Here is a 24,583-nt window from a genome sequence, read left to right as displayed (position 1 = left end):
AACAACAATAGCAATAACAAGTAAGGTGCAAGAAGACCATATTTGGAGCTTGCAAATGGACACCTCATTCCTAAATATTTTTGTTTCGTTTTGTTCTTTGTAGGCCACATTTGTGCGTGTGCAGAGATTCAGTGTTACACAGTACAACAAAAAACTAAACAACTTTGATTATACATCTGGTTTGATGACCAGGGATGGGACTCAAAAACCGGTTGTCTTTGAGAACCAGATCCCAGTGATTTGATTCTTAGGAATTCTGCTTATCGAGTCGTCTTGACGTCACATGTAAGAAGTGTATTCTGGTTCTGAACTTTACCAACACGACGTGCAATAAAACTTCATATCATTATTTGGATGTGTGGGATATTGTGTTAGCTCTGTTGCTACGCGACTGTGCCATTCGTAACGCAACAATAGTCGCTTTTCTATTACATCATCCAAGTGACTCACTCTGTTGGCATGACCAATCAACCCATGCTAATTGTTACATGAGCGTGAGTGGTGTATGCAAATTGGCTTCCGTGAGACGTCGCCCTGGTGAGAGGGCAAGCAATATTTTTGGTCATCTGAGTCGCAGCGACTGATCGGCCGCTGGCAGTCGCCATGGTATAAGCAGTATCGATAATGAATCAGAAATTCTCTAAATTCTTTATCAATTCCCATCACTACTGATGGCGGCCTTCCAAGTCCACGCGATTTCGATTTAATATAATGAAACTAACGTGTTCTAACATCTTATTTTGAATCATTTGCTGCCAGAACTGTCATTTAAACCATATCAGACCTCATTTCCGCTATTCACTTTCTGAACAAGGCAAAAATGTTTTGTTCAAATAAAGTGGCAACGACCTCATATAAGGAACGTGATATTTATATATATTTATATATATATATTTATTTATTTAAAAAAAAAAAAAAACTATCATCCTCGACGCAGAAGCAGTAGACGAGAAACGCTACAGGGAAAAGAAATAGAACCCCTTACAATTGTACGTTTCAGTCACTGCATTTTATTTCATGAAATCTTGTCCACCCACCCACACACACACACACACACACACACAGATGATTGATAAGCTTCAGTAATAGTTACAGGTTGGAGTTCTTGATATGACGGACTCATAAAGTGTACAAATAGTCACAATAATTTAAATTATATCCTGACACAACTAGATTTATGGCATTCCAGCACAAATAAGAATGGACAGCCAGAACACATAGCAATACTCTATAATATGAAAAAAAAAGTGCAAGGTAGATAAAGAAATACACTTCAGTTTTCAGTCACAGGAGAGAGAGACAGAAAAAAAACTAGCAGTAGAAAGAGTTCAGCTGGTGCAAGGGCGCTGCCTCCAGCTGTGGTGTAAATGTTCCTGCCGTGAAGAGCCTGCGTGGGCCGGAAGACGTCGCGAAAGCCGGTCCGGTTCGGGAACATCGTCAGCTGGAGGCAGGGATGACGAACACAGAGGCTGTCAATGCAAACTTGCTCTGTTTTTGTAAAACATTCGGACTTCCTGCACGTGTTGACTCCAAGTCAACAAAATGATGACTAAAATAAATAAATAAATTACAAGAAAGAAATCATTATTATGAAATGCTAACAAAAGATGCCACTTTTTGTTTATGCTGCTCTTGATAGAAAAAAACTTGTTGTGTCCATCCATCCATCCATCCATCCATTTTCTACCGCTTATCCGGGTCGGGTTGTTGTGTCAGTTGGAACAATTGCAGGCATTTAAAAGGACATTTTTTGGTAATCTGCAAAATCAGATTCTTTTGTCGGATGTTTCATATCGCGTAAGTGTGATACTGATCAGCCGTGCAAACAATAGGATATCTTCTACACATCTTTGCATGCACCTCAGTCGAATACTCGGCTGATCAGTATCAGGCTGACGTGCTAGCGAACAGCAATCACACGAGTTAATTGCAGTTGATATTTTTATTTTACTATCCATATTTTAGGATTGCTTTCAGGGTGTTGCTTTTGGACTGTCTGGGACTAGCTAGACTTACCTTTCGGACCTGACCCGGTAAAGTTCTGAAATGAGCTACTACTCTGTCCTGCTGTCTCTTACACGGCGAAACTCAAATCTGACCGAGATAAAATAAGGCAAAACAGGTTTCTTCTTTGTATGATATACATATATTTATCAGATAGTCTCACTTGTTATTGAGATTTTATTACGGGTTATGGATAGTTTTAGCTTAAAATAAGAAATGGCATCATTCTATCAGTGTAGGTCATATAAATACACGTGTTTCAAGGCATGCCACAGCTCCATCATTTTAATCTGATAATTGTAGCAGGGACTATCCAGGTGACGTTATACAAACCGCGCTAGGAATCCAAACCCTTCATGATGCGCTTACCAGACTCTGGTCCACCTTAATTGACTCTTTAAAGACGGTCCAGACCACTGCTTCGTTGCACGACGGTGTGGTTAATGAGCCGTTGTAGCGGTAGTAAGAGGTCAGGTCCACATCGCCGAGCAGCTCAGGAAGCGAGAGCTCTCCTGTGACCTCCACCTGTGACCCTACAGCAAAAGTGACATTATGACCAACATTATACAGTCATCCAAAAAAGAGACACGTTTTATTCCTAAAAAAGTGTATTTACCGGTAATATCGTAAGCCACTGTAACATTATGCACAGTTTGAACATTAACACTGTGCTTAAATATAGGGGGGGGGGGGGGGGGGAACTCTTTACTTTAATAAAGATTGAATATAAATTCATACAAACAAAAGTTATTCGGCGCAATTGTGAATTACATTACTTATGCTACAATACAATTACTAGGTTCATTACCACGACAGTGTGCAGTTAGCTAGCTAGTTATGTCTACACCCCAAAAAAGACATTTATTTTTCATCTTTCAAGGTCTCAAAATGCAAATTTATTGAGCTTAAAGGTTAACTATAATTGAACTGTACTCAGGTAGCGATTCTTTCACTCTGGATGCAGGCTCCCTCTACACATATGATACTTTGAGAATCACTGCTCGATGACAACGAGATGGACCCCAGTGGTTGGCAAACAAAGACAAAAAAAGGGGAGACCAAAGAAGATCGCGCGATCAGCCATCATGGAAGAACTACGTCGAAACGGACCGAAATGTGACACTGTACAACGGCGCTTAAGCTAGTTGCACGAATTGGATAAAACTCTATGCCCAAAAGTCTGCTTACTGTAAAAACTTAATGTTTTTAGTCAGAGTCTATACACACACACACATTAAACAAAACAAAGATATACACACCGATGCTTTGTATCGCTGCCAGGTAGCTGCTCAGTGCTTTCCAGGTGCCAGTCATTGAAACATCCGAGGAGTTATCAGAGGAGACTTGCGACTATATCAAAAAAATGTCAACTATTGGACTGCTGGGTCATGCAATATGGTGGTCAAAATTTTAATGGACTCACATCTTCCTGTTGGTCAGCAGCCCCACTGCTTCTGCCTTTTGCTGCAGCCTAGAGAGAAATTACACCATTGATATTGACATCTGTCAACAAGTAAATACTGTTTAACATGGAAAATAGCATTCTAGAATATTGTAATTTGGATGTAGTAATATCATCACTGAATAGAAAGTAAAACAATAAACAGTTTGTGCACTATGATTAATTCATTGCAGATCTTTTTGTCGTGTGCGATTTGACCACTGGGGGCAGTAAAATACAATCATTCAGACACAAACGAAGAGGAGTTGCATAACTACTGTAGGTGATGCAGTAAGCTCCAATAGTACGAGTCGTTTAACTTCAAAATACTTTTTTTCATTGTGCCAAGATAAATATGGGGTTACATTTGTGCCACAATTACGAACACGTAATGTGAAAAATTGAAATGCCGTGCATTTTGTTATTCTTCTCTGATTATTGTTTTATTTCATGTGTAGGGTATGAAAGCAATGTGTAATATATTTTCATTTATGAAACTTCCTCCGTCTCTCAGCGCATCAACGCGAGTACTCTGAAGACATGGGGTTTCCTTGTCAATAATTGGGGAAAAGTGTATTGTGATCATTTTATGTACGTACATGCATGGCTGGCATAGCAGAGTCATGTCCACTTCAATGCTTTTATCTTGAAGTATTACAGGTAAATGGTTACTATAATACTATGGATTTAAAATGGTGTGCACTGATTATGACATACACTATGTACTGTATCTAAAGTATAAACAGCACAAGTGTAAAAGTATTAGAACATCGCATGCTTTGTTGTTTTAATGCAGTCATGGCAACAGTGAAAATTGTTGCAGTTGAATGATATTGATTATGCTTCCATTTATTAGGCAGGTTATGTTATAACAGCAGCATCAGCAGCAGAGACCCTATACAACTGACATGCCACATGACACCAGGGAGAGAAAATTGCTAATTTGGACATTTTCACTTAGGGGTGTACTCACTTTTGTTGCCAGCGGTTTAGACATGAATAACTGTGTGTTGAGTTATTTTGAGAGGACAATACACGTACGCAATTATACAAGCTGTACACTGACTACATTGTTGCACCGCATTTTAATCAATAAAATAAAAATAAATCTTACAAGAAAACATTCACTCGCTGGAAAACTTATGATGTAATCACAGGTGACACATCATATCACGTTTTAATATGAAGTTAAGAACTAAATAATGTCTCCTTACAAAGGAAAAAAAATCAGCTAAATGTTGTTTGCCTGATTAAAAGTAAGAAAAAAAATCTTACAAATATTTGCGTCATGGGAGCTGGCAATCCTAAAATGTTAATCATCTTACACCATCATGGAATTGTCAGTCAAACGCATGGAAAGGCTTGCATAAGTGTTCTTATCTAAAAAAGCTGCTTCAAGTAACTAAACGGCCTGATTTAATGTGCCAATCAGCCACTTGCATTTCTCATCTTTCTGCATGCTCCATGAACATATTCTTCTGTCGTGCTAAATTCTGTGCAGAGATTACATCTGCAGTTGCACGGTTTTGGACTTGGCTTTGAACTCCGCAACAAAGGCTGTATCAAAAGTTGTATTTGTTGTGAATGCCATGTCATCCAACTTTAACACACGGTTAATTCAATACGAGGTACGACACACCTGATGGGCCTCAGTGCAGTGACGCGCGGTTGGGTTCATGGCTGATGATGTTAGAGTCAGATTTACAAATGCATGAGCCAAACAGAGTGGCATATTTGCCATTAAATTTGAAGTTCAACATTCAAAACTGGTAAATTTGTGTTTTCGGGCCTGTTGTTTGAAGCACCGTCTTCCTGAATCTAGTTTGCATATACGCAGTAAAAAAAAAAAATGGAATAGTCCATTGCATGAGGAGACCCTCCAGAAATTACCTGGATGTGCCTCATTGTTGTCCGCCTTTGTGAGGCTAGAGTACTGTCTGCCTCACCTCGCACTTTTTTAAATCTGTGGTCTTATGTGATCAGCAAAGCTAAATATGCAACATGCAAAATTAAAACCTTAGCATTACTGTGGAAAGTTATGAGTGCATATTAAAATTGAAATTAAAATCATCTAATCAATATTTGTTTATTTTTTTTTTACGCTTAGGCTCTGCCTCCCCTGCTTCTATATGACAATTGCAATTGTTTCTCAAGAAACATTTAGCCATAAAAACAAAGTAGCGGGCCAGATGCCTGTGCACTAAACTAGTAGTTCTTAATTTTTTTACACCAAGTACCACCATTGGGACCAATATTAAAATACAGTAGCATAGTAGGGCCAGGTGGTCATCAAAAACAAGACTTAAGTTTTATTATTCAAAAGTATATTTCATATTATTGTGAGCCACTGTAACATTATGCACAGTTGGAACATTAACACTGTGCTTAAAAATAGGATAATAAAAAAACATGCTTAAATCATGATTCTGTTAAAATATTTTGCACTTAAAAGTTAACTAAAAATTGTATCTAAATAAATGCGTAAAAAAAAACAGTTCTTCAACATTAAATGAAACCTTTAAAACAAGCATAGCGTATTTGGGGAGCACACCATATAATCACACTTTATGTTACCTCAATAAAGAATCCCAACACTGCCAGGCCAGTTTTGGTGTTTACTGCCTCCTCCAGAGTTAAATCCTTCCTCTTGTTCACAATATGCACCTAAAACAATATTTTGGGGGAGTAAAAACCTCAGAAAACAATAAATGGCAGGAACATGTATGATGAGATTTCTGAGCACCTCCATTGGGAATCTTTTGGAATCGACCGTGTGCTCAGAGCCTTCGGAGCCCGGAGATGAGGAACCCCAGTGGAAGTGGAACTGGAGAGTGGAGTAGACGTGACCCAGGCCGCCCCCAGACAACTCCATTGCACCCTCCTTCAGTACAAACTTGACTAAAAAGGGAAACAACACGCATAGGAGAACATTGGATATGCTACCCGCACAATCTAATGCAAGGCAGGGATCCTTTTTTGTCATATTTGGGGCTACTTTCATTTTTTGAAATTCCTCCTATGGTCACACTAAATAAATAAAAATAATAATACTGTAATTAAAATATACAATACAAATTCAAGAAAATGATAATGATTTTTTTCAATTGTATCTTTAAAAGATTTTAAAACATAAAAATAACATTTTAAAAAATGTAAACAATAAGGGTTTTGAATTTGATATTTAAAATAGTAATTTAATTTTAGATTTAAAATGTAATGTTTTTAAAGATAGATTTAAGAGAAAGAAATAAATGCTTAAATGTGTTTATTAAATTACAATTTAAAAAATATTTTTACGTTTAAATTATATTTTTCACATTTAGAAAATTTTTTTTATTTGTTTATTCTATTTTTTACATGTAATTGATTTTTATTATTCAAAGTTAGTTTTAATTTTGTATAGTAAGACCATTTGTGAATCAAACGATTTGGGGCTGTTAAAACAGTTCCACTGAGATCGTATTTGCTTTATTTGTTTTTAATGCTTTCATGTAGCAATATGTTTATTAGTGTAAAATTGCATAGCATCATATTGAGAAGTTGATTATAATATTTTGGTTATCAAATGTGAGTGGTTAAATACTGCCACCCCTCAGTATGATGCAATGCAATTTTACATCATAACCTAATAATGATGTTGATATTGCACTAATTTGAAACCACTACAAGTGTACCTAATGTTATGGCTATTGAGTGCACATACATTAAGACTGTTGGCCTTCTTTTACATTCAAAATACAATTTACATAGTGAAATATCTAACTAACATGACAATAAATAATAAATATGTCAGACTTTTTTGAAGTAGATCTATGTCGGCAAGTGCCGGTGTTGTTAATTACAATAAACACTTTCAAATCATCAACATAAATTTCAAGTGAGTGGGAGGAGTGCTTTCCAACCTGTATGGCCTGTATTTGTGATGTACTTAATGACATGTTTGTCGTCAAACTTAGTAAAAGTGAAGCCGTCAAGGCGCTCGTCCTTGACGGCGTTCTGCGCCTCGATGTTGACTGGCGACTGGCGCTCGCCACCGCAGTGCGAGTCGGGCAGAAGGTGCCACTTGGAAGGACCGAACTCTGTGGAGGAGTTTGGGGTTGGGGGACAATGGAAGTTCCCGATTAAGCTTAAACACCATTTTGCACTTTGCACGCGTGTCCGATATCGTATTTGGATGCCTTTGACGGTGACTTACCGCAGTCATCAGCATAGCACCATACATGACCTAAGGAAAGAGAATTCAGTGCAGTAAATCAAACCATTGAATTATGTTGGCGAGTTAATACTAAGTCCATTTGTGAGCCAACTGAGATGAGATCAGCATTATTTCAGTGTATAACTTTTCTGCCTTAGCTCAATAAATGCTGGGAAACATTGACCTCAAATATCAGTTTTTTTACTGTGCTGGTGTACTTAAAATATCTTCAGTTTTTATTGCGCACCGATACAAGTACTATCGTTGTGCTTTATCCCAGTGGCTATATCCCATATTTCACATTGAGTAAGTCAATTTGTGAGTAAATTGAGACGAAATCATCATTATTCCAGTATATACTTTTTGTGACATTTTTGTTTGGCGTTAAGATTTTTACTAATGAAAAAAGAAAAAAACTGGATGTGCCCTAGCTCAATAAAAGTTGGGTAGCGCTGCATTAAAATGTCCTTTCATATTACGTATCCCAACCCACTGGGAGGTAGAATAACAGCAGGAGAAGAAAACACTTGGCGTCCATGGAGGTCTTGTACCGGGCGATACACATTGGTAAGGCCTGTCTTCAAAGGAAACTGTTGGAGCTGAAATTAGAAGGCGGGGCGGGGGAGAAATTAAATAACAAACAAACAAACAAAATCTACTTAAGTACAGAAATGAAGTATTTGCACTTTATTACTTCCCACCACAGAACTTAATCAGTGCCATTCAACAATGCAACAAAATACTGAAGACACATTTCTGAGCCTTGGCTTCATGTAAACTTTCTGTTTGTCCATGACTTCAGTAGTTTACAGAATATGCACGAGTTTTCCACATGTGCCACAGCAGGGGTCAAACCGGTTGAGGTCAGACTTCCCTGCCCACGTTGAGCCCTCATACACGTGCGAGGACAGAATCGTGTACGCGAGGGAAGCCGTCACGATCTGATAACGAGCCGGCTCCCACGCGGCATCGCTCAAACAAATTATCTGATATTCTTTTTGTTTTTATCTGCATCCTCACATGGAATCCGTCTAGCAAGATAAATATGAACGATTGTCAAAAGCAGCAAGTCATCGATGGTGATTTTAACTCGGCACCTGTATTGCATGCTCATTATGTCTGGATCAAATCAGATGGATTAAGTCAAGTCGATTTTATTCATATAGTCTTAAATCACAACAGAAGTTATCTCAAGGCACCTAATACAATGTACAGGCCGAGAGCCACCTACCTCATACATACGGTATAGAGTGGTACCTTGAGATACGGGTTTAATTCGGTCCATGACCATGGTCGTAACTCAGAACATTTATATTTCAAATCATCTTTCCCCATTGAAATGTCATTTTGTAGGATCAAGAAAATGTAACTGTATTGTTACATTGTCTGTCTATATGTGTTGATGCACTGTTTGGGTTCAAATATATACCTGTGAAAAGTCCACTTTTAAAGCCGCAATAGTCTGGCTTATCTGGACCTACTTTTCAGACTTCCCGACTCACCAGAGTTTTATTGACTCCGATGGGCTCCTGAAATACCGTCCAGGCGACCGCTTCATTGCAGGAGGGGGTGGTCAGCGAGCCCATGTAGCGGTAGTATTTGGTGAGGTTCACGCCCCCGATGAGGTCGTCGATGGAGATGAGGTGCGTCACGTTGACTTCAGTGTCTGAAAGAATACACAACGGCAGGTTGTGACTGCAAAAAAACAAACAAACAATTGTGTCCCGCTATACGCATTTCTAATTTATCCATCCATCCATCCATTTTCTGAGCCGCTTCTCCTCACTAGGGTCGCGGGCGTGCTGGAGCCTATCCCAGCTGTCATCGGGCAGGAGGCTGGGTACACCCTGAACTGGTTGCCAGCCAATCGCAGGGCACATAGGAACAAACAACCATTCGCACTCACAGTCATACCTACGGGCAATTTAGAGTCTCCAATTGATGCATGTTTTTGGGATGTGGGAGGAAACCGGAGTGCCCGGAGAAAACCCACGCAGGCACGGGGAGAACATGCAAACTCCACACAGACGGGGACGGGGATTGAACCCCGCACCTCAGAACTGTGAGGCTGACGCTCTAACCAGTTGGCCACCATGGATTTCTAATTTATTTACCTTCTTATTTAGCAACATGAGAGGGCGAGTCAACGTGTTGATTATCTGACCTCTTTGTAAAGATAGTAAACTGTACATGTTACTTTGTCTCCAGACTTATTTCAAGCATTCTCAAGAGTCGTATTTTTCTATGTCTACGACGTGTTCAAGTCACGTGCTTTATACCCGTCTTGTTCAGAAGGTAAGAGGTCAAGGCACTCCAAGGACTGGACAAATTTTCATCTTCAGTCGCCTAGGAGGGACAGTCATCAGTAAGTTTGGTGACTCAAAAGCAGGCCTTTGCTGTTTATCTGCACATACATTAATGAAGAAGCCCAGAACGGCGATGCCGGCTGAATCTTCGACGGCCTGCGCCACTGACAGACCTTTCTTCAGACTCACAATATGCATCTGCAAGCGATGACAAATGTCAAGGTGTCGCAATTTATCAAGCACTCGAAATTCCTTCGCCAAAGATTTCTTTTTAGGAATTTTTGTATCATTTGTGGGCCTCTATTGTACCTCCATTGGGTATCTGTGCCCATCGATGGTGTGCTCAGACCCGGAATGGTGATCTCTGTCGCCCCAGTGGAAATGGAATTGGATTGTGGAATAGGTGCCATTGAGTCCACCCCCACTCAGTTCCACCTCGTTGTCCTTCAGTAACAATTTGGCTAGGCAAAAGAAGCAGAAATGGGACACAGATAATCATTGTAGGGTAGCAGTTAGGTAGGTTTTTTTTTTGTTTTGTTTTGTTTTGTTTTGTTTTTCACCCCCCATACTTCTGTCCTGGGCATTCCTGGCGGTTGGGAAGTGTCATTTAGAGGAGTAGAAAATATATTGTGGAACCTTCAAAGTTCACAGAATTAAACTAATGTTGCTATACATTTTCTATTAGTATACTATGCAATTACTGTAAAAAAAAAAAGTCATCAGGGTTACTATTTTGTGTCATTTTAGACTCCAAATCGTTTCAAATGGAAATGGAGGTCATCATTTGGGCTTTTAAAGTACCTGTATGTCCATTATTTACGATGGCTTTGAAGGTATGCTGAGATGAAAAGTTGACAAAAGAGAAGCTGTGGAGCTTTTCGTCCTTCTCAACGTGGCTGCTCTGTATATTGACGGGCGACTGCCTTTGACCCCCGCAGAAGGAACCATCGAGGTCTTGCCAGTGGCTGGGTGTGTGATCTGCTCAAGCGGGAGACCGGGAACCCGTTCAAAACCATTAAACTTTGCCCTTTTAACCACACTTGTCAGAAACTCGCACTTACCGCAGCCTGTGTAGCACCATGTACTTGCACTGGCTGATTTATGGGAAAAAAGAAAAGACAATACAATGACTGCATCGCTATACAGTATTCTATAGACCCAGTTATATTCCAAAACAAAACAAACAAAAACACAAGATTGATTACATATACAGTAAATTCTTTGTCTTTAATGTCATTGCAACTTGGACTGTACATTGCATAGTACACGATCATATAGCCTGTACATATCTGTAGAAATGTACACAGACATCTATTTATACACCATCTCATACATTAGTTTTACTGCTCGTGCATTCTGCATTTTGTTGCCTTGTACTTGTGGCGTGTAATGACGAAAAGTTGAATCTAATCTAATTCTACATACAGTGGCTATAAAACATCTACACACCCCTTTTCAACTGGAGGGTTTTTGTGCTATTAAAAAAAAAATTGGGACGAATATAAAACATTTAAAAACTTTTAATTTGACCTATAACCTATCATTTGTAACCTATAATGTTTTGAAAGGGGACGTAAATAAAGTTGCGTGCGCACCCTCTTATAATTGGGATGTGGCCGTGTTTAGAATCAACCAATAGCATTCAAACTTGTTCAATTGGAGCTAGCACACACCTGCCACCATTTAAAGTGTCTCTGATTAATTACAAATAAAGTTCCTTGCAAATGGTGATGGATTTCACTCACCGATCTTTATCACCACACTCAGGCACAGCACAGTAAAGGAGGCCCGCATCTTTGCATACACAGAGAGAAAAAGGTCAATGACATTCAAGTAAAATATATCCAATTGTTACTTTACACTGTCTGGCCTTAGTCATTCTTACAGAGAAAATTCAATAACAAAGCATTTTGCAACCCAGCGAACATCATATAATTACATTTCTTTGTGGTTTGAGCAGCTAATTTCTTTGTATACTACTTCACACAATCCATTAACCAAATGTTACACTTCACACTTCCTTTTTTCACCTTAGAATTGTTGCGCCGATTGTTATTATTTGCAAATAAAATGATTACATTTTAAATTGAAAGCTTTAGAGAGAAAAGTCTTACCTTAGAACTCAGCCGTTCAATCCCTTTTGGCTAAAAATATAAAGTATATCCGTTCATTAACACTGAAACACACCCAAAACTGAATGGAAAATGTGTTTGGGATTAAGAGTGGGAGGGATTTTTAAAAGGAGGGGTCCCTTACTGTGTACAATGACAACATGTAACCTGAATAGGGGAGACATGAAACCTTGTTTGTTTCTTTCAGTAAGAGCTTTGCTGTCATAATAAAGTGTTTTAACCTGTTTTTCTTTTTTTTTTTTTTAAGTGAGACGATGACCTAAAGTGGAACTACACTTGTTGTTCAAACCATTAGGTACACCTGCAGCAGTCTAATAAGACCCCATAAGAGAACAATGCTCATTTGGTTAATTATTGTAGTTTGCAGTGGCGTAGAACTGCATTGCATAGAGTGTTACTAATATTGGGATTTTCTGTACAGTATGAAGCTACAACAAATTTAAAAAATAAACAAACATAAACACCTGTGTAGTTCTACAGCGTTGCAAAATATAACACAAATAATTTTCCTGTTCTATTGGCAGATAATGTCATTTAAATTCCATAATTTTCCTCATTTCATTACTTTTTAAGCCAATGTTTTGCAGTGCACCTACCTCGGGATTCCATTTTGTCTATAAAGGTCATGCAGGTGAACCTAATGCTTTGATAATCATTAACAACTTAATTGACAGGTTAGGGTTTGGTGGTCTACAAGAATGATGAGAAAGACTTTTGAAAGCACAATAAAGGAAGCGGTATCCTCCACTTTCTTTGAAGAGAGCGGCCACAATGGTGCATGTAAACAACAGTAAAATCCCGCTAAAACCGACCGTTCCGGTGCATTGGACCATGTTTAAACACTAGAATACTCTTGAAATAAATTCTTTAGCAGACTGACAGCCGAGAAGGAAAATTAATCTCTCTGGATTATGCCGAGGCCTGACAACATAAGAGGTGTCATTTGAGAAGAAGGAGCTGTGTTTTGGATCGTGTCATTTCAATTACAAAAGGCAGCAAAAGTGTTGAGCGCAACCGAATGTAAAGACAGCCAAGAATTTACATTATCAAGAGTCCAGTAATATTTGTGCCATTGACTAACTGTTTTTTTCTTAAAATGTATTTATTCATCTTTTAAAATCACTTCCTCCCCCCCCCCCCCCCAAGTGAATTCCCAGTCCTGGTCTAAATGTTTCAAATAAAGCGTTACAATCTTAATAGCTCTGTCGTACAATGTTTACAAAATATATTATGAATATCACTGAGGACGTCGTGACAAAAGATTTTGTCCTGAATTCGTGCCATAGTCATAAGTAGCGTGGTGATCCAGACAAAGAATAAAGACACTGAAACAAATGAAAAAAGATTAAAATAATCATAAAAAGGAGTTCCTCCAAAAAGCCAGGGAGCACTTTATTCAGGAGAGTTGTCCACTCCTTTTCACAAACGTATAACAAATAATAAACTATCACTATAATCAACTGTACATTAGTATTGAGCTAAATAGAGAGAACCCAATGAAATAAGATGGAACAGCAAGTATTAGCGGGATAGTCTCATATTTTAGCGTTTCAGTGGTTTAGATCAAATAAATATAAATACATATTTTTATTTTGAATGTATTTTTAAAAAATAATTTTCAATTTAGCACTTTATTAATTGTAACAATCTCTCCCTCCCTGTGTTTAGTCAAGCCAGGCTGTTGACATAGTCTCGCCGTCTTCCTCCTTAGTAATTACAAATGTATGTACGGTACCATTGACAGATGTGTGGTAGAAAGAATGGCCATTAATTCGTCTTAGTTGTAATAAAGCACCTTGTTGGACTTTGACCAGCAGTATCCTTTATTCCAAGTTTACTTTAATTAGAACATGCATCCACAAGGAAACACAATAATAAAACACGCAATTAAAAACAATGAATGCCGGTAGGCATTCTGGGATGCCCAGCATCAATGCCCCCGAGCTGCACTTTTTTATTCTTATATTTTGTTGCGACTGTATGTAAAGGAAGCACGTTCCTTTGCTTTCCTAGCAGCGTGCCAAATTCTAATCATAACTATGTAGTGTACATAACAGGTTTTTTGTCAAGTTGGAAAGCTTGCCAAGCGCTTCTCACGACATTCACTTTTAAATACCCATAACGAACACACAGTTTTCTTTATTATTTTAAAAAAATATTATTATTTATTATTACTATTATTTTACCTGTCCTGTTCAGCTGCATGGACATGCAAAATGGTGGCTCTGTATGCCTTTTCTGCAGCAGGGGACTTTGAAATTCTCCCTCTGCTTATTATTATTTTTTAATTATTGAAAATGGAGCCGGACAGAAAAAGGGTCTTACGGGACAGAGCGAAGGACAGCAAGGACAAGGCGAACAGGGGTGCGAACCACAGCAGAACATTAGTTAGATAGTCTAGACATTTGACCACAAATAATGTTACAACAGTCAAATCGTGTTCTTATTTGTGGATGGGTGGGGGGCAGCGCTATTGACAAGTGGTGCATTGGGTTGCTTTTTATAGTGTCTAAACACCTGGAAGAACCTGTGAGTTGATATCTTAATATAACCTGTGTTAATATTAGTGGTCCCAGGACAAGCAATTAAAGCCTATAGCGTGTCTATAGAACTTATGAGCGAATGAACACCATATCACATGCATGTTAGTCCAGTGATTTCCAACCTTTATGGAGCGAAGGCACATATTTTACAATTGGAAAATATCACGGCACACCAACAAACCAAAATGTCACAAAAAGTAGATGCACAGTAATTACTGTATGTACTTCCTGCCATCGAATAGAAGAGCATTTATTTGTTCTGTCTGTCACTATCCCTCACTGGCATAAATAGAGGAACAAATATACATTATTTCTGGTAAATTAATAATTTTTTTGAGCATTTAAGTAAAATTTGATAATTTCCCACGGCACACCTGAAGATTGCTCATGGCAGACTAATGTGCCACGGCACACTGATTGCAAAACACTGTGTTAGTCAATTGGTGTACGGAGTTGCTGAGGCGGCACATCAAAGAAGGGTGGGGCGCAGCCAAGAGAAATGCGAATACTCAACACCCACTCTTATTACTATGGTTACCAGGTCGGCGACTGGCAAAGACAAGATATTTAATGTTCAAACTGATAAACTTTATTGTTTTTAGCAAATAATCATTAACTTAGAATTTTATGGCTGCAACACGCTCCAAAAAAGCTCGGAAAGGTGGCAAAAAAGACTGAGAAAGTTGAGGAATGCTCATCAAACACCTGTTTGGAACATCCCACAGGTGAACAGGCCAATTGGAAACAGGTGGGTGCCATGATTGGGTAGAACAAAAGTTTCCCTGAATGACTCAGTCATTCACAAGCAAAGATGGGGAGAGGTTCACCTCTTTGTGAACAAGTGTGTGAGAAAATAGTCGGCAATATTCCTCAACCTACAATTGCAAGGAATTTAGGGATTTCATCATCTACGGTCCATAATATCATCAAAACGTTCAGAGAATCTGGAGAAATCGCTGCATGTAAGCGGCAAGGCCGAAAACCAACATTGAATGCCAGTGACCTTCGATCCCTCAGGCGGCACTCAATCAAAAACCGACATCAATGTGTAAAGGATATCACCATGTGGGCTCAGGAACACTTCAGAAAACCAATGTCAGTAAATACAGTTCGGCGCTACATGCGTAAGTGCAACTTGAAACTCTACTACGCAAAGCAAAAGCCATTTATCAACAACACCCAGAAACGCCTCCGGCTTCTCTGGGCCCGAGCTCCTCTAAGATGGACTGACGCAAAGTGGAAAAGGGTTCTGTGGTCCGACGAGTCCACATTTCAAATTATTTTTGGAAATTGGGGACGTCGTGTCCTCCGGGCCAAAGAGGAAAAGAACCATCCGGATTGTTATGGACGCAAAGTTCAAAAGCCAGCATCTGTGATGGTATGGGGCTGTGTTCGTGCCAATGGCATGGGTAACTTACACATCTGTGGAGGCACCATTGATACTGAAAGGTACATACAGGTTGTGGAGAAACATATGCTTTCCTTTCAAGTCCACATGAAGAATTTTTCACCAAAGAACAAAACATCATCATCAAAAGTAGATACAACAACAGGCTCTCAAAAATCATAATCTGACTGTACACAAATAGAGAGTGTTGTAATTTGGCAGGTTGCTAATATCCATTGTGCACCACCTTGTTTTTTAAATGATGCATCATTAATGGCAACGATCAACTCAAACCTTGCTGCCAGCGTCTCTAAGCATTCTCGCACCAAGATGGACAAGACAAACCGGTTTAAAAAAAATGTCCCCTTGATTGCCCTTCCCAACTTATTTTAAACTAAAAATGTAACGTCGTTAAGCACTTACTCCACATAAACTCCTTAGCGCCCAGAAAATGAATCAAAAGTTTTAACTTTCCAAGGCCTCCGAAAAGCAAATAATTGCTGTCCAAAGAAAAGCATGTCCACATTTTGAAGAAAAATGACTTACTTTTCTTGAAAATAAAAGAATAATCATAGGTAGGATTATTAGGACTATCAATGATGAATTTTTTTTAAGAAAAAATTTCATAGTAGTCCGAGAATTAAGTCAACAAGAATTTTTTTTCCTTCTAATTTGATGACTTTTGTCGATTGTTTTTCTTTTGTGTGGCCCTAATACTATAATCAATAATTATGTAACAATAATCTACCTGTCTATTCACATAAACCTATTGTCAATATCTGCCTTGCCATTAAAATACAGTACTAAGGTCTCTGTCAATTCATATATAGTACACGGCATTTCATATTAGATGAAAATTACCATTTTCGCAGATTTTCCAAAATAGTTTATGCAAATGACAATCCACATAATTTTCAAGTCAATAACCATTACATACTGTATTTTTGAAAAAAAGAACCTTCCAATGATAACAGTATTTTCTGATAATAAAATGCTACCATGGCATTGCATATCACATTTTTTAAAACCTTAAAATGAGTTGTTCCAAATTATTACACACAAGAGTTTCAAAACATTTTATAGGTCGTAAAGCACTGAAGATTGTCATTTGTTGAATTTGCAGCATTAGGAGGTAATGTCATTCATTCATTCATTCATCTGCCATTCCGCTTTATCCTCACTAGGGAGGTGATGTCATATTTACTGAAATTAAAAGCTATTGCAATCCAAAATATCTTAACTGTTCAAGTTACATTTTCACATCGGACCACTTATTTGATAGCAGTTTTACAATCCTAGCATCCATTGAACTGCTTGAATTTCTTTGCAGGATGTCAGAATATCCTCACAGAACTGCTGTTTGGATGCGAACTTCCTTCATCAACATAGATATTGATTGATTTTTTTTTCTTCTCCGTATGAGCACTATGCAATTCAATAAAAGAGGGGAAAAAATGTGTGTGCAGTGTTTTATCAAAATGGGAATTGTATTTAATTCATACTTTTTTTATTCAAGACAATTTCAGTCTTTACGTGTTAAATAAATGTTTAATCACCTCATCACATTATTACATATACATCACAAATTGATGGATAACTAGTTTTGAAATCAGAAGTTAAGGATAATTGTTTGTTCAACTATTTTTTAAAGTTACTGTCAACATGAAAAAATATATCTAATTATTATTTATTACATATGACAAGTTATAATTTTGGTCCAGGTTTGTACAAGAATCATGGAAACTGACTCACACGGATTGCTTTTGCGGGCCCAAAAAATGTATGTGGTGGTCTAGATCTGGCCCCCGGGCTTTGAGTTTGACACCTATGCTTTATCACAACCAGTAATAGGTAACAAATAAAAACACAGCCTCTTTTGGCTTTGAGGCAACCCCATGGCCTTTTTACAACTGCGTGGAATATTAATGAAGGTGTTTTCACCCAACAAATCTTGCTGACGGACAGTGGTCTCTCTTGCATCTTAACGCCTGTCATTTTTCCATTCCATAAGAATGATACCAATTGGGAGCATAAATTGTCGAGTTTCTACACCGGAACAGCCAGGCCAGTGCTGTCCTACCTAAGCTTGCTACACAACCTGAGGAACTGTGTGGCAGTGTTAATTCACTAGCATTTCTCTGGTAGACACACACCCACAGGATTGTGTTGCTTGGTGTGGGGCCACACCCTAATTTCTCTAAGCAATCCTTATGAATCTGATACCTTCCTTGACTTGCCCATTAATTTGCACTCAGTTTCTACAGGTTTTTCACACAGCATAGCTATTCCCACCACACATACCGGTTGCACTGCCTGGCTCACTACCTACGGTATGTCCTGTCCTGTCCTCTCTTCCCATCCTAGTCTATTTGATACATGTTACATCCCTTCCTCAAAGCATGTAGCAAAAGAATTAGACAGATCCTCCATTCTGTATGACCAAGCAGCCGAAGAGTACAGGTTAAAAAAATAAAAGTACATTCCTTGGATCTCGAAAATGTAATCACAATATATACACATACAGAGTGTTGCCACTGGCAGGGCGCCAATTTGCTTTGTGCACAACATTCCTTTTTAATTATTTTTAATCGAGAGGATTAACTCAACCCTTGGCGCCAAGATATCTACACACACTGGCTGGATAAGGCAAAACCGGTTTAAAAAACCAAACCAAAAGTGTCCTTACTTGACCTGCTAACTCATTTTCATCTCAAAAAGTCACATTATTCAGCACATACATGGCATAAACTTCTTAGTGCCCATTACATTTTTCAGATGTTTGAACCTTCCATGGCCCCGAAAAGCAGACCATTGCCGTCCAAAGGAACGCACGTTTACATTTTGAATAAAAAGAATTTACCGTTCTTCTTGATGAAAAAAAAAAAAGGTTGGAGATACAGCACATTGTTACAAAGGAGTATTGGGGACAAAAAAAATGTGAGCTATAATGTTATGAGAATAAGATTATTCTGAGTATGAATAATTAAGTTGAATTTATTTTCCAGAATAGGAGTAGTATTGTAAAGTACTCCCAAGAATAAAGTCAGGATTTTAACAATTTAATGTCCAAATAAATATAATATCATTAAATACAATATTAGCAATATCCCCAAGAATACTCATCCTAATTGCACGTATGAGTTTAACCTTTTTTTGTTAAATATGACATTTTTAGAAAGGTTTTTGTCATTTTATTACTTCATTGATGCATTATTTCTGTGTGGCCCTAATACTAGTACCATTTTTTTTCCATTTGTAATAACCTGTCAAGTACAGCTCGCCTTCAAGTAGCATAAACAATTTTTTTTTATTTCGATTGCCACATGAATCAAATGGAATTCTTTCAAGAGCCATTTACACATGAATTCTCTTTTTATATTTAATACAGAGAAAAAAATAACACCTTGGCGAAGCAATTTGCACTTCAACTGTCCAGTAGTAGTCGTATTTCTCTACTGTTATACGACAGCTCCATAAAATATCACCAGATATGCGTATTACAACCATTTCAGACCTAAATATGCATGTTTGCGTCATTTGTCACAATCATTGACAAGGTCTTGAGCAAATATTCAATGTTCATGTTGCACATGAGTGAGGCGTGTGCAGCCGGACGACTTCAACGAAGTGTGCCTGAGCTCACCGCAGGGTGGAGCGACAGATCTCAGTCAACACTCAGTCGAGTGTGTTTACAGCAAAGAGGCCACAGTCCTGGAAAGGTACATGACATCTTGAACCCTGAGCTAGGATTTGCATTGTATGTACAGTTTATAGATTTTTATTTATTTTATTCTTTGTTTTGTTTGTTTTTTGCATATACTGTAAGTGATTAAAGAGGAGTCTTACTGAAAGATGGAGGCGGTAAGCTCATCCACAAGACCGCCTGAAAAGAACAATACAAGTTTATTATTATGAAAATGTTATGGCATGTCTAGATGTCATATGATCCATGCATCCATCCATTTTCTGAGCCGCTTCTCCTCACTAGGGTCGCGGGCATGCTGGAGCCTATCCCAGCTATCATCGGGCAGGAGGCGGGGTACACCCGGAACTGGTTGCCAGCCAATCGCAGGGCACATAGAAACAAACAACCACTCGCACTCACATTCACGCCTACGGGAAATTTAGAGTCTTCAATTAACCTACCATGCATGTTTTTGGGATGTGGGAGGAAACAGGAGTGCCTGGAGAAAACCCACGCAGGCACGGGGAGAACATGCAAACTCCACACAGGCTGGGCCGGGGATTGAACCCCGGTCCTCAGAACTGTGAGGCAGACTCTCTAACAGGTCGTCCACTGTGCCATGTCATATGATAAGAGATTAAATATGGTATAAAGGATGAGGGATCTCGCTACACAAATACAGCTACAAATAATAATAATAATACAAATAGTGAACTGTTAAAAATCATGACTGAATATTTAAATAATTTGTTGTCAAGCTTCAATTGTGTGTTTGTGCGTGCATTGAGTATAAAAGGCTCCCAATGCCACTGCAAAACTGCAAAAATACCATCTCACATATTTTAAATGTGTTGGAATGTGACTTTGTACAGTGTGTTGTTAGGAATGAATCCTGTACCTGGTTTGCAAATGGTGTCACACAGTATGGGGCAAAGGTAACAGGAGGAGCATTCCTGGAAGATTTGAAATCATGCATATAAGGAGATTGCCATTTTTTTTTCTGCATGTACAAAAATGTCTGCACACCTCTGTTTAAATGTCAGGTTTATGTGATATACAAACTGAGACCAAGATAAATCATTTCAAACCTTATTTCCACCATTAATGTGACTTTTACAACTCAGCTGATTTGTTTTTCAGTCTTTCAAAAGGAAAAAGAAAATTCAACAACTGAAATAATGTGGTTCCACAGGTATGCACACCTTTATAATTAAGATGTGGTTGTGTTGAGGGTTGAACAGAAGTTAGTGCTCACACAAAACCTCCATGCCTCGAAAAGCAAAAAAAAAAAACAAACAAAAAAAAAAACACCACCGAGTTGAAAAAAAGGTAAAAGGTTTTGAAATTAGTCATCTTCTGTCTCGTTTTTTAAATCACAAAAACCTGACATTAAAACAGAGGTGTGTAGACTTTTCCTGTATAGCCACTGAATACAGACGAGGGGACGCTTACTTGGCACTTCTCACAGTGGTCTGACTCATCTCCCTCCTCACATGGACACATGCCACAGTCACTGGAACAGTGCTACACACAACAAGTGCAACTTGTTATTCATCCCCGTGTGACACCTTGACATTCGACATACCTTCTTAAAAATACAAAGTTTAGGATTGTTACAGTTGTATACCTCACAGATGGAGCAAATGCTGCACAGAGAGCCCGAGTGGAAGTGTCGTGTGTCTGTGGCGGCTTCTTCCTCGCTCTGTTGTTCTTCCGAGTCATCATTTTCATCTAAAAGTACATCAGCCGAATCATATGGAGATGGAGAAATGCACAGTATTGATTTTCCTTGGGCCTTGAGCCAATAATGATGTCATTATTGCAATAGTGGAACAGAACACAATATTAGGTACACCATACAATACCATGGGGCAAAATAAAACCTGAGGATCATTAATATTTACACCCAAAAAAAAAAAAAAAAAAAAAAAGGATACAAACAAAGAAAAAATAAATAAATCGTTGTTTTTCCGTCACGGGTGTGAAACTGTGGAATGACTGTGATGATGTTAAGACCTGTAAGGTTATTATTCTGAAAAAGCTGAAAAAAATTGTTATAAGCATTTCAATATTTAATCTGGAAATATATTACAGAAAATTCAAGCAACGTGTCAATGCAATGGAGAGAAGAAATGTGAAAAATAAACTGTGCTTGCCGTTGTTTAAAACCTGATTGACAGATATTTTTGTTTTGCGTTATGTACGGTAGTGTGCATCTCTTCAGTGCCAATGGCGCGCTTGATCCCAGTGGTTCCGGCAAAAGCTGGAACGGATCAGATAACACTCGGTGGCAGCGACCTCGCCGATAAGCCAACTTATTTTAGGACTGACGCGTGTGTATGCGTGTGTGGCAGTGTTCTTCAACTTTCCGCTGCTTACGTCAGAGCCAGAAAACAAACAGATGGACCAAAGGCAATGAATTGTACTTTACAGCAATTCATTAAATGTGTGACTTCAAGGTTAGTGGACTTTAAGCGCACACACTTCACCTTCATAATTCGCTTTTTCCTCAGCATTGTCAGCCTCCTGCTCTTCATCCTCATCCGTGGGATCCTCCTCCTGCATCGCTTCTTCTGCCATTTCTGCCTCGTCCTCATTTTCAGCTTCTGCGTCTTCCGTTTCCAAACCCTCAGCATCCTCATTCTCATCAGCCTCTTCTTCGGTCTTGCAGTCTTCCTCCTCGGCTTTGCCGTCTTCGTCCTCGGTCTTGCCGTCTTCTTCGTCGGTCTCATCATCTTCGCCGTCTTCATCCTCGGTCTCGTCGTCTTCCTCAGTCTCACCATCTTCCTCTCCTGTCAAGCTGTGTGCGTCCTCGGCATCGCCATCTTCATCTTCAGTCAAGCCATCTTCCTCCTCGGACTCTTCGGCATGACTGGTTTGCTGCTCCTCGGTCTCCTCTTCCTTATTCTCAACCTCATCTTCTCCCTCCTCTTTCTCTTCCTCTTCTGAAGTTTCTTCATCCTTTGTATTCACTTCAGTCCCATCATCTGATTCTTCCTCTGCTACTACCTCCTCCTCCTCTTGGATACATAGACAGATACTTTATTCATCCAGTGAGGGAAATTACATTCTAAATTAATATAGAAATAACAATACAAATGAAGAGCAGCATTGAGGAGGAATTAAAAAACAATCGAAACCTGTTGATGTTCACAATACTGTATGTATGCGTTAGTTCAATTATGCATTAAAACCTTGAACACAATTATAGACCTAATAACTAAATAGAAATGTGCTGTGGTCACATTTAAACATTTAAGTGCATTTTGGGAGGTATAAATATGGATACACTACCATCATCCCATTTATCAGCAGCCAGCTCCTCCACAACTCCGCCAAGGGCATCTTCTTCCGAGAGGTCTCGAGCCCTGGCCGAAGACGGATACAAAAGCAGCAGCACCAGGAGGAGACGTCCCACCCAGCTTTTTACGGGTGCCATCTTGACTTACCCAATGGAATCGCACCCTTAAGGAAGTTTAGAATCCACAGAAGTGGTCGCAGCTGGAGGGGAGACAAGAAGAGAGGACTGAGCCAGAGGACACGGTGGCAATACAAGTGGGTGAGTGACAGGGGCACATGGGCATGGTGGAAGAATGCTAGGGGTGCCTTTAGGCCTGTGTGTTTGGGAGGGGGCGGGGGGAGGTCCTCTATAACAGTTTCGGGGGGCTTAACTGGTAGAGAGAAGCTCATAGAACATATGGTTATAATATTATGCAATAATAATACAAAACAAATAATAATAAGCTCACCCCTTGTTTGCCAACAACTGGGTATAACACAGGACCAGAGCGAAGGGACCTCCGGCACCTGACAGGATTCACAAGAGTTGCGGAATTAGCAACCTATATGCTCGACAGGTATGTTTATCGCCTCTTTTTGATTTTTAATTCAATGTACATAAAAAAAAAAAGACAACTCCATTACAAATAAGTCATGCTACCAACGTGTCAGCTGTGGTTAATGTTAGCTTGTTTACAGTGCTAATGCTAGCATAGCTAGCTTAGTATTGTTAACCATTTTGGAGATTGCACTGTATTCACATTTGACTGTCATCTAAAAATGCATTATTTAAATTACAAATGAACATAAAGCTTCTCAGAATTTAGGCATTAAAATAATTCAACAAAAGCATGCGAGCAGGTTGTCAACAGTTCAGAAAATGACCACAGGGTTAAAGTAACTTCTCATAAACTCCATAAAGTGGGAGCAACATTTCTCAACCAAGCCTTGAGCAGAGATGTTGTCAAAATGTATGGACTAAATATAAATAGAAGGGAGCTGAGATGACCTGCACATAGCATGTGTTCAATGTAGACACTACTACCTGGCATTGCAAAGACAGCGCTCTATTCAACACGAGAAAACACTGCATTGAGCAGCAGGGAGTGAAACGACTTGCCACTCTCACCACGTCTGACAGGTGGCCCAGTTGGCTATTTATGGGAAAGAAACTTTCAAGAGGACACCTTCAATGTTACGACCTTTAGTCGAGGCGTGACGAACTAGCGCGGGAAGCACCTTCACGCGCCGTATGACCTCTGCCCACTACTTAACATCAAACAACGTTCACTGGCTACAACATTAGCCACACTTGTGTTGTCTAATGCGCTCTAACACGGGAGAAAACTGCCTTTACAAAGATTATAACACTCAAGTTTTGATTTCTTCTAATAAATTGAGCTTTATTTTTTTCTGTCAATTTTTGATACCATTATTGTCTGGGATCTTACTAGAGAGGTTATAGTCAACCACAATATCCAATTTCACTCAATTGGTCCAAAGTTGATTATTCTCTACAAATAATCATTGTTCCTCTATTTATGCCAATGATGTATAGTGAGTGACAGGCAGACTTTTTTTTTTTTTTCTTCTGCCTTGGCTAAATAAAGG

The 24,583-nt window shown here is 38.9% G+C and overlaps 2 protein-coding genes across 4 annotated transcripts; both read right to left on the bottom strand.

Moving 5' to 3' along the window:
- Positions 1-981: 981 nt before the first annotated feature.
- Positions 982-12,169, bottom strand: LOC133469820 (carbonic anhydrase 4-like). 2 transcript variants are annotated; one of them, XM_061757395.1, is made up of 17 exons: positions 12,061-12,169; positions 11,692-11,740; positions 11,008-11,040; positions 10,748-10,924; positions 10,256-10,407; positions 10,055-10,144; positions 9,920-9,986; positions 9,143-9,306; positions 8,134-8,239; positions 7,641-7,670; positions 7,348-7,524; positions 6,189-6,343; positions 6,020-6,109; positions 3,428-3,475; positions 3,264-3,354; positions 2,374-2,537; positions 982-1,441 (listed from the first exon to the last, which is right to left on the bottom strand). In XM_061757395.1, the coding sequence occupies exons 2-17, from the start codon at positions 11,738-11,740 to the stop codon at positions 1,274-1,276; spliced, it is 1,761 nt and encodes a 586-aa protein (XP_061613379.1). In that variant the 5' UTR covers positions 12,061-12,169; the 3' UTR covers positions 982-1,273. The 2 variants fall into 2 exon arrangements, with proteins under 2 accessions (XP_061613379.1, XP_061613380.1); XM_061757396.1 differs by lacking the exons at positions 10,748-10,924; positions 11,008-11,040 and having other exon boundaries at positions 12,061-12,159.
- A 7,121-nt stretch (positions 12,170-19,290) lies between these two features.
- Positions 19,291-23,561, bottom strand: LOC133469826 (sarcoplasmic reticulum histidine-rich calcium-binding protein). Of its 2 annotated transcripts, XM_061757406.1 has the most exons (8): positions 23,443-23,561; positions 22,988-23,194; positions 22,183-22,713; positions 21,321-21,424; positions 21,146-21,217; positions 20,592-20,646; positions 19,855-19,891; positions 19,291-19,719 (listed from the first exon to the last, which is right to left on the bottom strand). In XM_061757406.1, exons 2-8 carry the CDS (start codon positions 23,130-23,132, stop codon positions 19,698-19,700), a joined length of 966 nt encoding a protein of 321 aa, XP_061613390.1. In that variant the 5' UTR covers positions 23,133-23,194; positions 23,443-23,561; the 3' UTR covers positions 19,291-19,697. The 2 variants fall into 2 exon arrangements, with proteins under 2 accessions (XP_061613390.1, XP_061613388.1); XM_061757404.1 differs by lacking the exon at positions 23,443-23,561 and having other exon boundaries at positions 22,988-23,270.
- Positions 23,562-24,583: the final 1,022 nt, after the last annotated feature.

The sequence above is a fragment of the Phyllopteryx taeniolatus genome, chromosome 19, assembly GCF_024500385.1.
Source record: "Phyllopteryx taeniolatus isolate TA_2022b chromosome 19, UOR_Ptae_1.2, whole genome shotgun sequence".
Taxonomy (NCBI): Eukaryota; Metazoa; Chordata; class Actinopteri; order Syngnathiformes; family Syngnathidae; genus Phyllopteryx; species Phyllopteryx taeniolatus.
This window is presented reverse-complemented; position numbering and strand designations above follow the sequence as displayed.

Coding starts and splice junctions, on each gene's coding strand:
- LOC133469820 (XM_061757395.1), bottom strand. CDS start 11,740: ATGCGGGCCTCCTTTACTGTGCTGTGCCTGAGTGTGGTGATAAAGATC. Junction 9,307..9,919: donor TTACCTTCTGAACAAGACGG/GTATAAAGCACG, acceptor GTATTCTTTCAG/ACACTGAAGTCAACGTGACG. Junction 1,442..2,373: donor TTAAGGTGGACCAGAGTCTG/GTAAGCGCATCA, acceptor CCCTGCCTCCAG/CTGACGATGTTCCCGAACCG.
- LOC133469826 (XM_061757406.1), bottom strand. CDS start 23,132: ATGGCACCCGTAAAAAGCTGGGTGGGACGTCTCCTCCTGGTGCTGCTG. Junction 21,425..22,182: donor GGAAAAAGCGAATTATGAAG/GTGAAGTGTGTG, acceptor ATGTACTTTTAG/ATGAAAATGATGACTCGGAA. Junction 20,647..21,145: donor ACCACTGTGAGAAGTGCCAA/GTAAGCGTCCCC, acceptor CAAATCTTCCAG/GAATGCTCCTCCTGTTACCT.